General features: G+C 39.7%; 1 protein-coding gene across 1 annotated transcript in view; it reads left to right on the top strand.

Annotated features, from left to right (window-relative positions):
- The window catches only part of Nbn (nibrin), a 34392-nt gene extending 13881 nt beyond the window's left edge, over window positions 1–20511 (top strand). The window contains exons 8-16 of the mRNA XM_031366551.1: window positions 182–279; window positions 3788–3917; window positions 6700–6972; window positions 8735–9176; window positions 11521–11589; window positions 13890–14036; window positions 16234–16347; window positions 18989–19038; window positions 20356–20511. Of these exons, the coding sequence (XP_031222411.1) occupies window positions 182–279; window positions 3788–3917; window positions 6700–6972; window positions 8735–9176; window positions 11521–11589; window positions 13890–14036; window positions 16234–16347; window positions 18989–19038; window positions 20356–20383 (1351 nt within the window). The 3' untranslated portion in view covers window positions 20384–20511. The remainder of the gene's footprint in view (window positions 1–181; window positions 280–3787; window positions 3918–6699; window positions 6973–8734; window positions 9177–11520; window positions 11590–13889; window positions 14037–16233; window positions 16348–18988; window positions 19039–20355) is intronic.
- Window positions 20512–21115: the final 604 nt, after the last annotated feature.

Below are 21115 nucleotides of genomic sequence, written 5' to 3'. Positions count from 1 at the left end.
TTTGAGACAGAGCTGGTCTGAAACTTGCTATGTAGTCAAGGATGACCTTATTCTTCTCTTTATACCGTAAAATTTTAGTGTCTCTTTGGGAAGAAAATTAGATTTATGAAGCTCGACATTATATTACTAAAAGTTGTTAGTTTTAATATACTACTATATTTAAGCTATTTTATTCTCATAGGAATGGTCTCAGACCTATTCCTGAAGCAGAGGTTGGATTGGCTGTTATTTTTATGACTACAGAGAGTTACTGTAATCCGCGGGGCCAGCCTTGTAAAGGTAAATAAAACATTTTATTAAATTTTTACAAAATTTTTATTTGTGTGTGTATATATATGTATGTATTTGTGTACTTTACTGTAATACTTATGTATACCCACCTCTGTATACATCCATTCATTTCCTCATTCAGTACATAGTACTGGATGCTGCTCTCGTTGCTGAAGGTTCACTAGTGGATGGAGTGAGGACGGCTCAGGGTTGGCAGCGTGAACAAGCAGAGCACACACCGCAGTTCAGGAGAGCTGAGGATGAAGAGGAAGCGACAAGGCTTTGGAACCCTAACTAGAAGTGTGCGGGTTCAGACTAGGCTCAGGACAGTCTCCTGCAACCTGAACCGCTCAGGCAAGGCAGCTGCACGGGGTCTGACGTGGAATTCCAGGCAGAAGGGTCACATGGCTCAGGTGTAGCAGATAGATCTTAGGGTCCAGAACGGAAGTGCAGGCTGAAGTAGAAAACTACTGTGGAGCTCCTCGGAGATGGCGGCCAGAGTTTCTCTCTTACATTTGAGTCTCTGTGTCGATGGTTTCCACCAGGTTACCATTCCAGTCAAGATTACTCAAAGATACTTAGTATGGAGGCAGGGGGATCATAAATCTAAGGTCAGTTTGGAGTATATATGAATTCCAAGCCAGCCTACACTATACAGCAAGACCCCATTTTAGAAATATGAAAATAACATTTGATTTTGGAAAAGAGTTTTGCATCGATTTGTATTTTAACTTGTTTTTTTCTGACATTATTCCCCAGCCAATAGGACAACAACAATTGACTTAGCATTTACAATGTAAGCAAGATCTGCTATACAGATACTTTGCCACTTTCTTTAAAGAATTATTTGTTTATTTTATGTATATGAGTACACGGTAGCTGTCTTCAGCTACTCCAGAAGAGGGCATTGTATCCCCATTACAGATGGTGTGAGTCACCGTGTTGCTGGGAATTGAACTCAGGACTTCAGGAAGAACAGTCAATGCTTTTAACTGCTGAGCCATCTCTCCAGCCCACTGTGCCATTTTTAACACGGGGACTTGAGCACCTTATATTTTAATACCTGCTGTGAGAAACAGTGTCTAAGAATACTGAACACCTGAGGATTATTATATATTTTCATATTTTTTTCTTTTGGAAATAAGTTGATTTATTTATAATTATTATTTTTAAAGAGTTTTTTCTTTTATTTTGAGACTATAATATAATTACATCATTCCCCCTTCCCTGTCTTCCCTCTAAACCCTCCCATGCCCTTCCTTGCACTCTTTCAAATTCATGGCCTTCTTTTTCATTAATTGGTGTGGTATGTGCATGCATGTGTGTGTGCTTGTGTGCATGTGTGTGGATGTGTATGCTTATTTCTAAATATTACCTGCTCAGTATATTTTTACTTGTATGTTTTCAGGAATGACCACTTGTACTGGATAACTAGTTGGTGTGCTCTTCTGTAGAAAAAACTATCTGTCCCACTCTGAGCATTCCTGAGTTGCCTGTAGTTTTTTATGTAGGGTCAAGGCCTCCTGGGCTTTCCCCTGACCACTCCGGTGTGGCGGGAAATATTAAAGAATATGGCACGTTCCTCTCTGCCAGTTACTCTCTGCCCGGGTGTCTCTACACCTCTAGCTAGCCCCAGCAGCGACCAGTTGTGTCCTCCTAGCTCTGATTTGCTTGTCTCTGGGGCCACTATTTCCTTCTCAGCCATAAAGCCCTGTGGACAGCAGTCCCACATTTTAGTAACCCAGTAAAACAAAACTCTAGAAGCTTATAATTAATCAGTCAGATTTATATATCAATAAATTCTCAATTCACAAGATGCCTACAAAATAATTTCTGGCAAATTGATAATGGTATAAGCTGCCCACATAGATTAGACAAGTTACCCCATTTATTCTACCCCTATATAATAACATATCTACCTGTGGATGTTTAAAACCACGCGGATTCTGAATCATCCTGTTCGTAGGCCTCAATTTGCTTCCTCTCCTCTCCAAAATTGTTCCCTGTCTCTGCAACTCTTAGCTCTCCCTCCCTTTTCCCGTCCAATCACAGGCCTCCTGCTGCAATAATATTTAAATTAATTGGACAGGGAGCAGCCTGCTCCGACTTGTCTAGTCATGTTGGTGAGACTATGGGTATTTTTCTGGCACTACTAGAAAATGCACTATCTTAGCAAACCCTTGATCCTCTGACCTTTGCAGTTGCTCTGCCTCCTCTTCTACAGTGTTCCTTGAGCCTTAGGTATAAGAGTTGTTCTGTACCTAGGGACAGGGTACTTTAGAGAGTTTTATGCTTGTTTCTCCTAGTAGCTTTTCTTTGCCTGCTTTCATGAGCAGATTTTGGACCTCGGCTAATAGACAAGGTGGAGAACGTGCTCTCTGCTTATACTTGGGGCTGTTGTAGTGTGCTAAACAGTGCCTGTGAAATTGGGCACAGTAATTTAGTGTGTTCTGCAATCTTGGTTTAAATAGATAAGGAATATTTGAAATTAAAGTTTGGAAGGAGAGAGCCACTTAGGGCTTAGTGACTAGCAGTCAGTTAGGCTTAGCGAGACTATCAGTCGCACTGAGTAGTAATAACCACTGCTGCCTTTGCACATACCGAAGCTATTGGAAGACTCTTACATGCATCATTACTACTGAGCTTGAAACAAAAATCTTTTAAAAGGTGTTTTATACATTGTATAGGCAAGGAAACTAATGTAGAAAGAAGTTAGTACACTAATATGAGTTTATAAGCCAGATAATCCATTCAAAGCTGTTGTGACCTGTTGCTGCATGCATGTAGTCTGATGTGCTAAGCGAAGCACATTTGTTTCTCCTGCTGACCAAGTTCCACGAACATATACTTTGAAGTGCTTGGGACGTTTTACACGTCACATAACTTCTTTTGCTGGAGTTGTGTTCATGAATAAAATTCCCAGTTTATCCTTAGACTAGAAGCTAAAGATGAACTCTGCACCCTTTAACAAGAAAACTAACATACATATCACCACATTCTTGGAGAGGCCGTCCATTCCAGTCTGTTACAGACCTGTCTAACTTTTTAGAAGTAGCAGTTGCCTTTTGTGTTGTGCTTATTATGGGGTTGGGGTCTAATGTGTCAATCATTTAGGGCATAAACAATAAACATGAAAATAGCCTCTGGTCCTGTGACAGGAGCTTCTTGCATCCTGGCCCCAGGTGTGGCATCTTCCCTCTGTTTCTGTTTAACTCTCAGCTGTATATACACACAGCAAAAACAGTATTTACCTTAAGTTGGAATTCTCTAGCTCAGAATATTCTTGGAAGTGGCCAAGGCAGCTGGGTGCTTTATTCGTTTGTAAGTGCATGTTTTGCAAAGCCCTCAAGAGCCACTGGCTTTGATGTTCAGAGTGCCAGGGTGACACGGTCCTGCTGGCTTCTCAGTGCTTTCCTGTTGCAGTCCATATATCTGGTTATGTAAGCTTGAGGTTTACATAATTGTTTCCATCTTATGTATAATAGTTGTGATTTATCTTTTCTTGCATGATGTACAGAATTAAAAACAACGACTCCAGGACCAAGTCTTTCCCAAGGCCTGCCAGCCAATGGAAAAATAATCCCAAGTGCTCCACTGAATATGACTACATACGTGGCTGACACAGAATCAGAGCCAGCAGATACATGGTAAAGCATCTCTTAGCATGCTGTTGTAATTATTTTATCAATGAAGAGCATATTCAAGAAAAAGTTGCTGTCTTTATTGAGACAAAGCCTGGGAGGAGGGGATGCCAGGAAAATGATATCTCATAGGGATCAGCAATTTTTTTTTCTTCTTTTCTTTTTTTCCTTTCCTTCCTCCAAATATTTTCTGTACTGCACCCCCCTCCAAATTCATAGCCTCTTGTTTTTCTTTGGTGTGTGTGTGTGCTCACATGCGCACTTGTGTGTTCTTAAATGCATACCCACAACCCACTCAGTCTGTATAATAACACTTGTATGCGTGTTTTCAGGGCTGACCATTTGGTATTGGAGACCAGTTGGTGTGCTCTTCGTTTCCTGTGGAAGACTTTCTCCCACTCTCAGCATTCCTTTGTTGGATGTAGTTCTTTCAGTAAGGAAGTGTTATGGTCCTGTGAGGTCTTGATCTTCATTATAGATACTTAATTCTGTCACTGCGGAATCTGAGTAGCTGTAGACAGCATGTGGCTAAGTGAGGGGGGTAGTGTGGCAGAGCTGAGTTAGTCTGTAAGCTGTTCTTTTACTGCCATAGGGTAGTTTTTATTAGTCTTTCAAGTATGTTTTAAAGAGAAAAAGCATTTGTGACTAATGAAATAAATTTAAAATATAGTAGCCCATACATATATGTATTTTTAATTACCTATAATACATCATTGTCTAAAAGTATTGAATGGAAAAATTACTAAAACTAGAAATGTCTAAGTTTTAACTTACACTTCTGAAGAACATGATGAACTATCATAGCACAGCAGTTCTCAACCTTCCTAATGCTGTGGTCCTTTACTGCAGTTCCTTATACTGTGGCCAAACCCAGCAATAAAATCATCTTTGTTGCCACTTCATAACTGTAACTTTGTTACTACTATGAATCATACTGTAAATATCTGTATTTTCTGATAGTCTGAGGTGACCCTAGTAAAAGGGTCATTCAACCCCTGAAGGGGTCACGACCCACAGACTGGGACCCACTGACATGTTCTCTTACCTACGTGTATATTATTACTTTTTTGTTCACTTGCTCCCTGCTGTTTATGCTACCCACCTATTGGTCACTACTAGCTGTTGTGGTTTGGAATGACTGGCTTAGTGTTTCAGTGCTTACATTCATGTAATTTTACATAGTAGCCTGATGCTACTTCACAGTGTCTAAACCAGCTCTTCAGTCAGGTAGTGATTGTTTTATGTCTTATCATAAGAAGGGTGGGTATAGTGCAGTGAGACAGTTTGGGAGATGCTACACTCATGTAACTTTAATTATAGTACATGGTAATTACTAACGTTGTAGTTTCTACAGTTAGCCTCTAATCTAAGCCTACTTTACAAATTAATGGTATATATACATAAAAATATGTATTTATATAATTTGGCACTATCATTGTATTTAGGCCTCACATACCTGGTGGTCTTAGAATGTATTCCTCATGAATTTGGATGTATCATTATAAATATGTTAGTTTGTATAATTATTACAGATAGCCCTCCGGAGATGACCACACAGACACAGCTTATAGCCAATTAAAAGTTTTTTTCCAGGCCCCTGGACTACATTTAAGTATTTGGACCTAAGTGTAGCCCTAAGCATTTAGACCAGGAGGCTTTTAAAGGCAAAAGCCATCTCCTCTTATCTTGCTCAGCAGCTGTGGGGCAGGGACTGTTGCACAGACAGACAGTGTACCAGAAGCTAAAATAAATTAGCTGGGGCATCTTGGCCTTGGGTCCTAGAGGAGAGCTGGGTAATCTGCCATGTGATTCTACATCAAGGAGATCAAATTCTAGTTAACCCTGAAATGGCCTCAGTAAGGATACAGGAGGGAGGAGCTTCCGCACTGTTTTTGCCCCGTTACATAATACCTACAATTAAATATTGCTTATAATTTGGGAGATAATGTATTAGTCAACTTGGCTATCCAAATAGTTAATATTCATCCATACATGTCATTTTTTCTGTGGTTTCTCTTATTTGAAAAATTCTGTTTCTTTTTTGTTTTTGTTTTTTTCTGTGATAGTTTTTATTTATGTCTTATTTTTAGTATTACATAAAAAATGTTCCTATTAAGATATTTAATACATTATGTTAGATTGTGTATAAATTTTTACTACTATATTGTGGGCAGAACTTGTAAAAGAAATAGTTAATTTTTAGTAGTTGCTTGAAAAGCTTTATTTTTGTTTATTTTTTGGCCCATTCAATCATATTGCACAAAACAATGTATGTGTTTAAAATATTTTTCTAGTAGTCTGGAGTTCTACAGTAGAGACTATCATCTGGTTAGATAGTCAGATATTAGTCTGTCAAGAGTGATTTAAATGCACACATAGCAATCTATGTGTGATGCTGGAAAAATAAAGTTTTCTTGCTTTTCTAAATTTTATTGTAACACTTTCTTTCATGAAGATAATTTTAAAATGTTTAAATAAAAATTGCACAGGCCTGTCACCTAGTTTAGTATACAGTAGGATGCTAGATTCAGGTCGTGAGTGTATCTGGCAGTGTTTCTAGAAGAGTGCCTGAAGGCGAGTGCTGCGGGGAGTCTGTGGGCTGTGTGCCAAGAGTATGATGCCACCCTTCAGGCACTAGACAGCCAGGGTGCTACTCTCTTGGAATGGGAAAATATGTTAGCTGAATTATTTTCTACTCTTCTGAAGTTGTATTTATCAGAACATTTAGAGAGCTCTCTTTGTGAATAACAGTTGTGCTAATTGTTTGCCTTTCTGTCCTTCCTTATAGTATGCCTTTGAGTGAAAAGCCAAAGGAAGTAAAGATCCCAGGAGTGGAGCAGAACTCTAGGAAGCTTTCACAAGAAGCATGCAATGTGAAGGCGGCCCCTAAATCAAGTTCCAAAGCTAGTAATGTAGTACTAGATACACTGGTTAGGGGAAAGGCCCCAAGCTATCAACTTTCCCCAACGAAATTTCCTGCTGCAAATAAAAGTAGAGACTGGCCTTCTCAGCAGCAGCAGAACTCCATCAAAAACTACTTCCAGCCATGCACCAGAAAAAGGTATATTGTCAATAATCCATCTACTGTGACTCCGAAAAACATGGTTAAATAGGTAGATAATTGTAGAGCAGTATTTTCTTTAGCCTATTTTGTTAAAAAAGAAACAGACTGTATCTATAGGAAGTATGTATTTCTGTTTTTAGAAATTATTCTCCCTCTCTCCCTCTCTTGTCTCTCTCTGTGTGTGTGTGTATGTGTGTATGTGTGTGTATGTGTATGTGTGTGTGTGTGTCTGTCTGCGCATGTGCATACTCACTTTATGTGTGTGTGTGTGTGTCTATGTGTGCATGCTCATGTGTGATAGAACGTTTTTGGAGGTCAGAAGATAACTTGTAGTTGTCAGTTCTCTCTTTTCATCATGTGGGTCCTGGGATCCACTGCAGATTGTCAGTGTCTTATTAAGGTTTTCTATCACTTCGATGAAACACCATGATCAAAAAAGCAAGTTGAGAAGGAAAGGGTTTGTTTGGTTTACACTTCCAGGTAATAGTCCATCACTGGAAGAAGTCAGAACAGGAATTCAAGCAGGGCTGGAACCTGAGGCAGGAGCTGATGCAGAGGCCATGGAGGGGTACTGCTTACTGGCTTGCTTCCTGTGGCTTGCCCAGCCTGCTGTTTTATAGAACTCAGGACCACCAGCCCAGGGTAGCACCACCCACAATGGGCTGAGCCTTCCCCTTAGCCCATTATTAATTGAGAAAATGCCCTACAGCTTAATCTCATGGAGGTATATCCTCAGGTGAGTCTCCTTCCTCTGTGATAACCTAGCTTGTGTCAAGTAGACATAGAAACCCATCCATTGCAGTCAGGATTAGTGGCCCTCATCAGCTGAGCTATCTTGCTGGTCTGGTAGTTTTATCTCTGAGCTTATTCATCTCAGTTTTGTCCTTAAAACCCACTTCTTCGTCACTAGGCCCATTATTTAGAGTGCACTTCGAGTTTTTTCATCTTCCTCCTACTTTAGCTTTTGTTTTTGTGTGCGCCTGTCTTTAAGAAAGATTAATCAAACCAAAGTTCTGGAGTTATCTTTCTCATCTTTTTCTATAATAAACTATCTCGGAAGATAAGGAAAAAAGGGTAGTTTACTTTATTGTAATCCTTAATTATTTCCTCTCTGCCTCCCTGGAATAATCTTTCCTCTGCGGGTCATTTGCAGCCAGCTCTGTACTTAGATTTTTGACAACCTAGAAAGCAGAGAAGCAAGTGTTACTCCTCTGGACTGCTGTAAAGTTTGTGTTAGCAAAACTGTTGAGTTCTTCTTGATTGAATGATGTATTGTTGTATAGAGGACTGTTAGAAATGTGGTCACATAGTATTTTCAGAATTCAGTTGATGTGTGTTCTAAATTTAGCCTGTTTAGCTTGATTTCTTGACTCCAGTGCTCTCTAACTCATTAGGTTATAGTCCTATGTATAAAGGTTTTAATTGCTCATGAATTCCCTACACCGCTGAATTAGGTGCTGCCTTTTGACAGCAGGCCCTGAGTATTTTTATATATTTCTCTTTTCCCTCATATCAGTTTATTGGATGATTCTATATTAGCAGAGAGGACAGGGCTCTTCAAATGCTTTAAACACAGGATCCATTAGTTCTATCAACACAGTAGAAAGAATATGAAGCACATACCACTGGGAAGGCTGATTTTCAGTAATATTGTTAATAAAGTCAGGAGAAGGTTATGCGTTGCATGAACTGCATGCTAACTAATGACAGATTAAAGAAAATTCCTCATTGCAACTTTGTTTTCCTTTTCAAACCTAAGGGAAAGGAGTGAAGAAAATCCAGAACTGTCCGCATGCAAATCATCAAGAATGGAACTGTCCTGTTCTCTTTTAGAACAAACACAGCCTGCTGTTCCCTCACTGTGTAAAAGCAAGGAGCATCAGTCTCAGAATGAGACTCTAGACAGGGAAGCTGACGCCTCACTTGTGGGTGAAATAGACATAAGACTCAATGGGAAGAGTCCTGACAGTAAACCATTTCCCACAGAAAATCTTAGACCAAAAAAAAGAAAAGAAGTTGATTTAGCTACAGAAGAGGAAGTATTGGAAGACTTACTCAAGAGTACAAAGCCAGAGCTGGCAGTTCAAGTGAAGGTTGAAAAGCAGGAGGCAGATGTCACCATCAGAAAAAAGCCAAGAATAGATGCAGAGAGGAATCGGCCCCTGAATGGTGGAGCAGTGCTGGAAAGCAACAGCGAATTTGTAAGTAATGATTTACTTTATTCTGAGACAAGGTCTCACGTGCCCAAGGCTGGTCTCAAATGAGATGCATAGGGATGGGTGATCTTAAACTTCCCATCGCTCTGCCGTCGTGTCCTGAGTGCCGTGATTGCGACTGAGATCTTTAGATGGCCTTGGCTTCTTTTCCTTCAACTCTGTCCTAGGTGATCCACCGCACGCAGTGAGCACAGACCTGCAGAAGAGTGCTTGTAGTTGGAGTCACAGAAGCCCTTGCTCTGGCTCTGCCTCACAGGTAGAATCCAGATAGAAGGAGACAAAAATTGAGTACCATGGACAACACTAGCATAGTATTGTGTGAAACAGCAAAAGGCTTTCATTTAGTATGTAAGGATTCATGTTAATGTAATCAGACAATAAAATTATGTTACTATGTGTCTTAGTTAGGGTTTTACCACTGTGAACAGACACCATGACCAAGGCAACTTTTTTTTTTTTAAGATTTATTTATTTATTTTATATATATGAATACACTGCAGCTGTCTTCAGACACACCAGAAGTGGGGACTGGACCCTATGATAGATGGTTGTGAGCCACCATGTGGTTGCTGGGAATTGAACTCAGGACCTCTGGAAGAGCAGTCAGTGCTCTTAACCGCTGAGCCATCTCTCCAGCCTCCCAAGGCAACTCTTAAAAGGCCACCATTTAATCGGGGCTGGCTTACAGGTTTTGAGGTTCAGTCCATTATCGTCAAGGCAGGAGCATGGCAGTGTCCATTTAGGCAGGGTGCAGGCAGAGCTGAGAGTTCTACATCTTCATCTGAAGGCTGCTAGCAGAATACTGACTTCCAGGGAGCTAGGATGAGAATCTTAAAGCCCATGCCTACAGTGTGACACACCTACTCCATACCTTCTAATCGTGCCACTTCCTGGGCCAAGCATATTCAAACCATGACACTGTGGTATATGATCTCATTGTATAATTGTATTCGTATTTTACTATCTTGAAGCTTACAACAAACTGATGTAAGCAAGGGTGCAGCAAAGCACCGGTCTGAGCACTCCGTATGTCAGGAAAGGTTCTTGTAGATATGACAGACAGAATAACCATGGGCATTTGGGGAAGTCTAAAGCAGCGTGGCTACCTCTGCAGGGCAGAGAGGAACCTAGCAGACAGAGATATCTCTCTGGTGCACAGAGAGACTGGGGAGGGGCGCTCGCCCAGCATAAAGAACAGGTAGCTGTAGGGTCAGGCGAGGGAAGCCTGCAAACTGCAGCATCATAGGAGTTTAGGGGGCTTTAGTACACATAACAGGTACAAGTTAATAGGGACCAGAGGAGCCTCAAGGTTACCATGGCACTTTGCTATGTAACTAGATGCCCCATCTGCCCATCTCCAGTAGGAGCATATACGTAAGTGGCTCTTTTTTTGGCAGACAGAAATCCATTTCACAAGCTCCTGAGGAACGCTGCCTTTGAGCTTTATATGCTCACCTATACTATAGTCCAGCCTGAGCTGAGCCCAGATTCTTATCTTGAGACATTACGCTGTGGTTGGGGGTGGGAGGGGGTTCCCTTTGGATCTAACAATGACATTATAAATAAAGTGTAGGAGTTAAGAGAAAATAAACAAGTTAGGATCTATTTAAAAATGGATCACTATATTCTAGAACTAACTTGTTTTTAGTAAGAATCTTTTCAAAAAAAGTTTCAAAAAGTATTAAGGTCATTTTATTTCTCTGGTACTCAGGAGGCAGAGGCAGGCATAGCTTGGGAATCTGAGACTAGCCTGGTGTGCTTACTTAGTAAGTCCCCAGCCAGGCAGGCCTGCACAATACGACCTGTCTCTAAAAACAAATGCGCAAAAACAAAAAACAAAAAAACCTCACCTTGTAATTTTAAGGTGATTGCCAACTCTCTTGTATATGAAAGAAATGGTATAGAGAGGATCTGTGAGCCCTTCTGTTGATTTTCCCAGTAACTTGGACAGCATGATTATACTATAGCTTCACATATAGGAATGGTATAGTTAACCAACCTTTTTCAGTGTAAGATTATTCTTCATTTCATCTTCTTAAACCATTTCGAGGATTTATCTTTGTAAATGCTTATAAAGGAAGGTTGATCAGCAGCTTATTGATAGTCTACCGTCCCGTCCCAGCCAGATAGAACGTCTTCTTTATAATTTTCTTTTACAATATAGATTAACTGTTAATGTAATTTTCTGGTTATGATTTTATAACTTTATATTGTGTTTACATTTTGTTGGATATAATTTACTTTTGTTTCCAGGGTCACACCATGATTGTTTTTGAGGTTTTTAAAGGGTTATTTACAACTCCTATGAACAGTGTTTTTTATTTTTTAGCAAGAAGATGAACCAGAAAAGAAAGATGAGCTTCAGACAGAATCATGGTCAACAAAACATGAAATAGCTGTAAGGAAATTCTTATTTTATTCTTTCACATATTTGACTTAAAGTGATTATCATATAAATTTCTGAAAGTTTACATTTCTTTTTATAATTCTGGCCCATTTAGGGGTTTGCCTATTCTAGAAATAGATTATGCTACAGCCATGAGACATTAAAGAGTGTAGAGAATCTTAGGCTTAACCCCTTTCTCTGTACTGCATGGATATAGTCGTGAGCAAATGGTTTTTTTAAAGGAAAGTTGTTTATAAAACAACTGAAGCTTTTCCAGCAGGGTATTGTTTATATCAAATACAGTAATGGATATGTGATACCTGTAAGTTCCAAAAGGATTACGCCACTTCCACTTAGGCAAGGTTCTAATTACATTTGTTATCATCAGATGAGCTTCTAGGGGGGCTTTTCTTTTCTGTTCTTTCTATCTGTACTCAGATATAAATTATATAGTTCATCAATTAAAAGAATTAATAACTGGGTGTGGCCTATGCCTTTAGTCCTAGTAAGGTAGAAGTGGGTGGAGATCTATGAGTTCTAATCAAGCCTAGTCTACATAGCAAATTTTGGGTTAGTCATGATTTTATAGTGAGACTCTTTCTCCAGAAAAGAAAAAAATAATTAGGATGGTCAGTGTTGATGTGTAAGTATCAGGGTGAATTAGATTAGATAAGGATTAGCTTAGAAGTAAAAAGAATTGCAGATCCAGGCTGTGAATTTTAAGTCATTATAGTCATCACTAAGCACTAACACATCCTTGTTAATCAGAATTGGAACTTTTATAATAAGTACATTTTTACCGATGAGAAATGAGTTTTTTCCTTTAGCATAAAAACCCAAATTCAAGGAACTCTTGAAAAGCACTGTCTGCTTATGGTAAGTGTTTCCCTGTAAAAAGGTGGCGAGATGCCTAAAGCAGTGATGATCAGCTGGCAAGAACATGGGAGAGTGGGGCAAGACTTCCCAGCCCAATTCGTTTCAACTTTGGAAGTGTTGATTGTGTAGTGTGCAGTTAGATGTTGTCAAGGAAAATTGGGACCTTTCTGTCATTCAGTGCTAGCCGTAACCATTGTAGCTTTGGGCACATCTCATCAGTTTGCTGTGCATACTTTTCTTATGCAGTGGTTTTACTAGGAATTAGTTGAAAAGCTGTACTGGGTCAGGCCAGCAGCACCCAGCCTGCAACATGGTTTTGGTGAATGCTCTGGAGCTTCTCAGTCATCCAGTGAAGTGGCTTGCTGTTTTGATAAGAGAAGATGATATTCAAGCTGGTGTATTATTTACTTCTTGTCATCATCATCACCATCATTATTATTGCTCAGCTTACAAGGCACCCCTTTTCACCTTTCCAGTTTGCTCCAGACACTGAACAACAGTTGAATGGTCCCCATGGTCCCAGTCAGTAACTTTTCTTGTAGTTGTAAGATGATCTTCTTACAGCTGCTAACTTCTTGGTCATGCTTTCTGATGGCTGCCACCACATTCCTCGTTTTCAAAGTTTCTGCCTCTTTTGCCAGACCTCTTGAACCATCACTGCATGCTATTTCATTATATGTTCATGTGTTCCTAGGTCAAGTGCTTTGCATGTAGTTTCCGCTGCCTTATGAGCCATTTTGAACTCAACAAACTCAGTCAGATTTGCTTTTTGTCTGACATCACTTTTTATAATATAAAATGAATATAACATAAGCAGAAAATGAAAAATCTTCATAAAAATATAAATCAGGAAATATGCATTATAATTCTGCATTCTGTAATCACATTTGTTAAGAATGTGTTTCAATATCATAGAGCAGATTTTAACAGTATAAAATGGCACCTACTACCAATGTGATAGTAGTAAATTACATAAGCACAGAACCTCGCTGAACAGATTATCAGTTAATGATCAAGTGTGACCCGATTCTCGATGTGTTAAAAATAGAAATATAGTGGGTGGAGATCTATAGAATGGAATATTTAATAGCCATGGCACACAGTCTTAATGGAAAGAAGCAGAGTGACTGCGATGACATATATAGGAGAATATCTATAAAAAGGAAGCGTACTGAGGAACTACCCAAGCCTCGAGGTGAAAAACACTCTACAAATTACAGTCTTGTAGGTGGACATGCTAAAGATGTTTTCAAGACTGTAGAGTTCCTGAGTCATTTTCTGGTTTTGAGATAGATATGACTGATCCAAACGCAGAGTTCAGGTGCCAGAAACAACTCTGCTTTCCCTTGGGTATTTGGACTTTCTGTAGATCTCTAAATGACGAGTAGATTTCCCTTCCCTTCTGATCTTATCTATGTATTTAATCTCCACTTAAGAAAAGTGAAGTTCAGGACAGCAGTGAGGAGCTTCCAGGAAAACTGCTGCTGACTGAATTTAGGTCATTGGTCGTCAGTAACCACGCTTCTAGAAATCTGTGTGTAAATGATTGTGGTCCACTGAAGAATTTCAAGAAATTCAAGAAGGTAAGTGTCTTTATTAACTGGGTCTCCAGAGGGCAGTGTTTGGATTGTTGTTAGAGACAACACTGGCACTAAATGCAAATAAAAGGAGTAGTTCATGGGAGTTTTTTGTTTTTTATTTTGCATTTTAAGTTCATTTGTTTTTTGTTGTGTGTTATGTGGAGGTTAGAGAGAGCTTGCAGGAATCCGTCCTTTTCTTCCACAGTGTAAGTTCTAGAGTATAAAGTCTTGATTGTCAAGATTGATGGCAAGTGCCTTTATCTAATGAAGCACCTGGCCAGCCTCTAAAGGCAGTACTTTGAAAACCTATTCTATTTCTTCTGTTCCAAACAGTTAAGGAAAAAAATTACTAAAAGACAACACAAACTATTAATAAACCTAGGACATTTAGAAGGAAGTGTACTTAATTAGGCTTATCACTAAGGACAGAGTCATACTGGTTCTAATGTTGATCTGTGGCTACCTGAATGCATTCTTCACTCTCAGGATAAGAGAGTTAAAGTAAATAGTCAAATTCAGTAGTGAAATTTCATGGTTGGGATAGTATAAGTGGAACTGTCTACTCTGTCACTGTCGGACCTGATGTGTGCAATTATATCACTCCCTCTGTCACTATCATTAGACCTAATATGTGCACTGTATTACATCATTTCCCTCTGTCACTATCAGACCCGATGTACACACTGTATCACATCATTTTCCTCTCTGTCACTGTCAGACCTGATGTGTGCACTGTATTACATCACTTCCCTCTTTTGTCACTATCATTAGACCTGATGTGTGTACTGTATTACATCACTTCCCTCTGTCACTGTCAGACCTGATGTGTGCACTGTATTTACATCACTTCCCCTTCCTTTTATTCCCCCAAGTCCTACCACTTTTTCCCACTCCTTGTTAGTCAGAGCCTCTTTTTCTTTCATTCATTATTATTGTTATCCACACAGAAATTAATAAATAAATACAAACTACTGAGTCCCTTTAGTGGCACTCCTACTTGGCACTGTGATAGCTAGGTTTCAGAAAGGAGGCTTCCAGGTCAGATACAGCTCGATTCTTCCAACTCTTGTGTTCTGAGTATTGTTTCCCACAATAGGGACTTGGCTTCAACTTCTGGGAGGCAAGCAAGGGCTACGGCAATGGTCTATATTATTTTGAGAGTTGCTGTGGATTTCTCTGACCAGCAACTCAAAAGATTTCTCATGTCTGGTACTGGGGTTTTTGTTACTGTATGGCTCTTGGAGGGAACATTTTTACCCTTAGGGTAGAGTAATTTCATTAAAAAAATAATAATACATGAGCATGTGCACATGTGTGCACACATGCTCAGACACATTTACACACTTATACCTGGAACTTCTGATCCTCCTGTCTCCACCATGTCCTGGGTATTGGGGTTCCAGGAATGCACCTTGCAGTGCTGGGATCTAACTCAGCCCTTCACGCATGCTAAGCAGACACTCTGCCAGCTGGGCTGAGTTCTGACACTCTTGCTCATTTTATTTTAAAACATTCATGTAGGGTTGTTTGTTTGTTTGTTTGTTTGCTTATTTATTTTGTGTGTAAGGGTATACACATGCCACAGCATGTATGTCTGGAGGTCACAGGACAACATGTGAGAGTCATGTCTCTTCCTCAACTGTATGAGTCATGAAAATTGAACTTTGGGTGGCAAGCTTGATGGCAGGCACTTTTACCCTCAGAGCCAGCCCCATTTTTTCTTTTTGTGGTAGAGTCTTCCATGAAGTATGAGCTTGTCTGGAACTCGAATGTCCCCAGACTTGTTTGAACTGTGTAGTGTTCTTGCCCCAGCCGTTCCAGTGCTGAGATTATAGGTTGAACTTTGAAAAACATAGCATAAGATACAATGTCTTAAACTATGGTTTGTTTTCCTTGGGTTACTTTGATTGCTGGCTAATGAATTAAAGCAATTTAAAAATAAAACCTACAATTAAAACTTCTAAGTTTTTCATTTGTGTGTAAGTCCTAGCAACGTATCTAGCTCTAGATACAGTAATAGCAGAAAAGGGTGGAAATGCCTGGGTGTGGGGCAGGCATCTGTGTCTCATTTTCACTAATAGACTATACACACCTTAGACATTTATGCACAATTTCCACTGTTAGTATTTTATTTCTTTAAAAAAACAATAGTTATCTTGCTTTGTGCATATGCTTGCCCTCACTGCTTCCTCTTTTGTAGGCTGTGTTTCCTGGAGCAGGAAAGCTTCCACACATCATTGGAGGATCAGACTTAGTAGGTCACCATGCTCGAAAGAATACTGAACTAGAAGAGTGGTTGAAACATGAAATGGAGGTGAGTAGGAAGTGATGCCCACACGCCTGGGATTGCACTTCAGCCTTCGTGACTCGTTACTGTGGGTGGTATGTACGAATGTGTAAATATGCGGGGGGCACCTATGCACCAGAGGTTGATTTCAGGAGTCTTTTATTACCCTTTTTTGTATGTCTCTGTCTATTTCTGAGACAGGGTCTCTCACTGAAGCTGGAGTACCGGCTGCTCAGCCGTCCACTGCCTTTGTCTTTCCCCTAGTGCAAAGGTGACTGTGCGTACCCAGTTCTTACGTGGGGCCAGGGCTTTCAGGCTGTCATACTCACACAGCATGCCCTTCATCCACAGAGCCACCCCCCACCCCGGTCCCAAGTAAATTCATCTTACAAGCAAACTTAAGTGGCTTTAGTTCATCCATTTAGGAAAATTATCTCATTTGAGAATATTAAGATTACTCCCTATTTTTCCATATTTATTTTAAGAGAATTACGGATTTTTGTTAGTTAAAATGCAAGTGGGATCTGAGTAGATTAATTGTAGTTCCTGATGTAAAAGGAAAAGAAAGACTGAAGCCAAGAAAAATGTAAGAAAGCTTGGCGCTGAGAGAGATGGCCGCAGGGCAGTGGAAGCTCGTCCACAAAGACCATGTGGGAGCGAGGGGCTTCCGACCTGGAGCTGCCCTCCACCAACTCTACATCCCCTTGCTATTTCCTGAGCTCTGCCATTTTCCTGTTTTCTCTATAGTGTCCTTCTGGAATGCCCAGTACAATTTTATCAAGTTTAATTTTTTGTTTGTTTGTTTTACTATAATTTTGGTAGTTCCTCCGGGTTATCATTCAGTTTACTGTTTCTGTCTTTAACACTGTCTACATCCAGCCACAGAGTTCTAAAGATGTGGATCTTTTCCTTGCTGAAAGGCTGTTTTGTTTTTCTAACTTCCTATTTTCTGCAGATAGTTTTGTCAATGAGTCTAATACTTTATCTGTTTTTTTTTATTTGTTTTACATGTACAAATGTTTTATGAATGCACATTCTTTTATGGCAGTACATAAAATAATGAAGAAGGTGAAATCTAAAGTCTAGGAAACACCTGTTGGAACATCAAGTGAAAAATAATCCAGTTGCTCTTTGTTGAGGAGGGTGAGAGGCAGAGGTAGAGGCAAATTAGGAGTAAGGGAAAGACCAAGGAGAAGGAAGACGCACCAAACGTACCCCAGCTCCCTGGATGCTTGAGGGGAGTTAAATGATGGCTCAGCTGCCGACCTTTCCCATCTTCTGTTCGTTTCTCTAGGAGTTAGGGTGCTTCATGTGCGTTGGTGCATACTGTCAGACACTGGGTTTGTTCCACAGTGGTTTGGGCATGTGTCCAGCTGTGGCACACACTGAGCACACCGCACAGTGACTTCTTGCCCTAGGCTCATCCCCACTTCCTCCCATCAGTTGTCTGCACTTTTGTTCTTTGTTGGACCTTCTACTCATGCTACAAACCCATCTTAACTTTCCTAATCACTGGGCCAGTTCTTAAAGTTTCCTTGAATTGGCAATATTGTCTATTTCTGTGGATCAGACATAATCTTTAACTCTGCGTTGCCTGACCATAGTAGACACTACTGTAGTAAATACTGAAAAAGTTGACCTTGAAAGTGACTAGATGTGAAAAACAAATGGAGGGTGTCTTTCTGGGCAGAGGGAGAAATAGAAACAAAACCAGTAAGATTTGCATATTTAAGAGACAAGTCTGTGGTTCTGTTCTGACGAAGAAAACAAGCACACAGGCAGGGTCCATGAGGAGGGGCACGAAGTGGTTAGGAGGCCAGCACAATTAAGAGCCAGACCTAAGGAGGTTTGCAAATGACTTAAGGAGTTATGGAAGAGTACTGAATGGCATGTGTCAGGGTCACACTGGACTTGACAAAGGAGCTTTCAGCAGAGGCTTTTCCCTAATCCTAACTGCTGTTTTAGGAGCTTGGTGAGGTCTGTTGAAAATTATTGTGGCCAAAAACTTCTCCATCCTGATTTAGAAGCAAGAAGAAGGGAGATCTTTTGCTTGTCATTCTGCTGTGATTGAAGATGACATGATATTGCGCTTTCAAGCTCATGGTCACTGGAATGCTGGGCGATAACTATGACTCAGAGCAAGTTAGACAAGTCTCTCTTTAAATCCTTAATTACAAAGTTTAATTTTGTGGGGTTTGCATGTTTCTATGTGTTTATACATGTACTTCCATACTATTGTATGTGCATGGAGGCCAGAGTTCAGACTTTTGGAGTCTGTTCTCTCCCTCTATCATATAGACCTGGGTATAGAACTCAGATCATCAGGCTTGTCAGCATGCAGCCCTACTCACAGAACCATCTAGCTGTTTCTAAATCCCCAGTTTCAATGAAGCCCATGTTCCATCATCTTTCTTGAGCCCAGAGCACTGAACTTTCTGCCAAAAAGACTACAAACTCAGTAGACTACGTATCCGTGTTGATTGTCTTTGAAATTGGCTAGACAGTTACTTAACTACAGTCTTGCAGTAATCTTAGCACAAAGTGAAAATAGAGGGGTCGGCTGAATGGGAAGATTACAGAACATTTGCTGACGAGTGACAGCTTGCGTATGGCAATCTGCAGATATTTGCTGCTGAGTAAATTAGTCACATTATGTGAACTTTGACAGGTACAGAAACAACAAGCAAAAGAAGAATCTCTTGCTGATGATTTGTTTAGGTAAGATTTTACTTTTCTCTTCCCAGGCCATTTGAGAAATGTAGATATAATTTAGTTGTATTCATGACAATCATATATTTGTTTCTTCTGTCCATATAAGACACACAGAACTTTCACATAAAGAATGTTTGATTTTTAACTCATATATTTTTATTACTTGAACACTGATTAAATTTCCTGGCTATAGGTTTAAGGTTGACTCAGTTTTATCATGAGATATTTAAATTTTGCATGGTATCCTTCAGGCAAGGGAAGGATCCAAAAGTATTTCAATTATCAATCCGTGAGGTTTTTGTTATAGGAGAATTAAAAGAACAGAGTTTGAAATCAGTCAAGAGACCAGTCTAGTTCTAATTTGACAAATGGATGAAATGAAAGATTAGATGAGAGATCTAAAACTGGTTTTGCTTGCTTTATGGCAGGTTTTATAAAGTTGTTAAGAACTTATAATTGCTGGGTAGTGGTGGCCCATGCCTTTAATCCCAGCGCTTGGGAGTCAGAAGCAGGCAGATTTCTGAATTCGAGGCCAGCCTGGTCTACAGAGTGAGTTCCAGGACAGCCAGGGCTATACAGAGAAACCCTGTCTCAAAAAAAACAAACAAAAAATTTTATAATTTAATACATTTTAAGACTTCTAGAAACCCAATAAACCTTGGAATGGTTACCTCTCAAATACTAATGAACTACCAAATCAGGTAGACACTGGCAAAAACAGAGTACCATTTTTTCTCAACCTAAAATATAGGATGCCTTAATCTTTTTTTAAAACACATTTACTGTGTGTATATGTGCACACATTTATCTATACCTGCATTTGTGCATGAGTGTATTGAAGCATGCATGCCATAGTGAGTGTGTGCAGTTCAGAGGACAACTTTCAGGGGTCCGTTTTCATCAGGCTCAGCAGCAAGGACTTTTACCTGCTGAGCCATCTTGCCACCCCAACCCTCCAATCTGTTTGCAAGCAGTTTTGCAATTTAATTGACTTGATAGTTGACAGTGTAAGTCACTCTTAAGAATGGTGACAATACTGACTTTTCATGAGTACAAGAAAAATCAGTGAGATATCTGACTGCCAAGTTTCTATAAAAGAAAATCTTATAAAGCAGTAATTATATTTTAGAGCCACTAAGCTTTTTGTACAAAGCATATATTTCTTTTGGGGGAAATATTTATATGGGATCTCTTCAAATCCACACTAAGTTTGTATGCTATTGTTTTAGTTTTACTGTGGTCTGCTAGAGTGAGGAATGCAGGTTGACAGCCTACTAATGGGATCTCTACTAAAATGTCCTTTAACGATTTTTTTCTTTGCAGATATAATCCTAATGTAAAAAGAAGATAATTGAACCTTTTAAAGGAAGCTATAGAAACACATTTCTACTCCAGACCAACTGAGCTATGTGAATATAGTACATAGAAATTATAAATGCTTTAAGGCTTCAGTTTACTAAATAAAGCAAGCAAACTCCATTCCTTTTGTGCGGTAACATTGTCTCTGAGGGACTATATATTATGTTTTCCCCTTATTTTAAATGTGTTTTTATTAAAGATTTATTTATTTATTGTAAGTACACTGTAGCTGTCTTCAGACACTCCAGAAGAGGGCATCAGAACTTGTTATGGATGGTTGTGAAACACCATGTGGTTGCTGGGATTTGATCTCAGGACCTTTGGAAGAGCAGTCGGTGCTCTTAACCGCTGAGCCATCTCTCCAGCCCATGTGTTTCTTTCTTACTAAGTAAATATTACAGTCATAGTGTCCAAAATCCTGAAACTGCATTAAGGGTAAAGACCAAAGTCTCCCATCCACTAGCTGATTGATTCAATTCCCACTGTGTTTTATATAAATTATGTAGATGTACTTCTGTGAATCCATCTTTTTTTTTTTTTTTTTTTTTTTTTTTTTTTTTTTTTTTTTTGAGACAGGGTTTCTCTGTGTAGCCCTGACTGTCCTGGAACTCACTCTGTAGATCAGGCTGGCCTTGAACTCAGAAATCTGTCTGCCTCTGCCTCCCAAGTGCTGGGATCAAAGGCATGCGCCACCATGCCCGGTACCCATCTTTTTTTTTTTTTT

Source organism: Mastomys coucha, unplaced genomic scaffold, assembly GCF_008632895.1.
Source record: "Mastomys coucha isolate ucsf_1 unplaced genomic scaffold, UCSF_Mcou_1 pScaffold14, whole genome shotgun sequence".
NCBI lineage: Eukaryota > Metazoa > Chordata > Mammalia > Rodentia > Muridae > Mastomys > Mastomys coucha.
The sequence above is the reverse complement of the archived record's forward strand: the minus strand, read 5'-3'. Positions and strand labels throughout refer to the sequence as shown.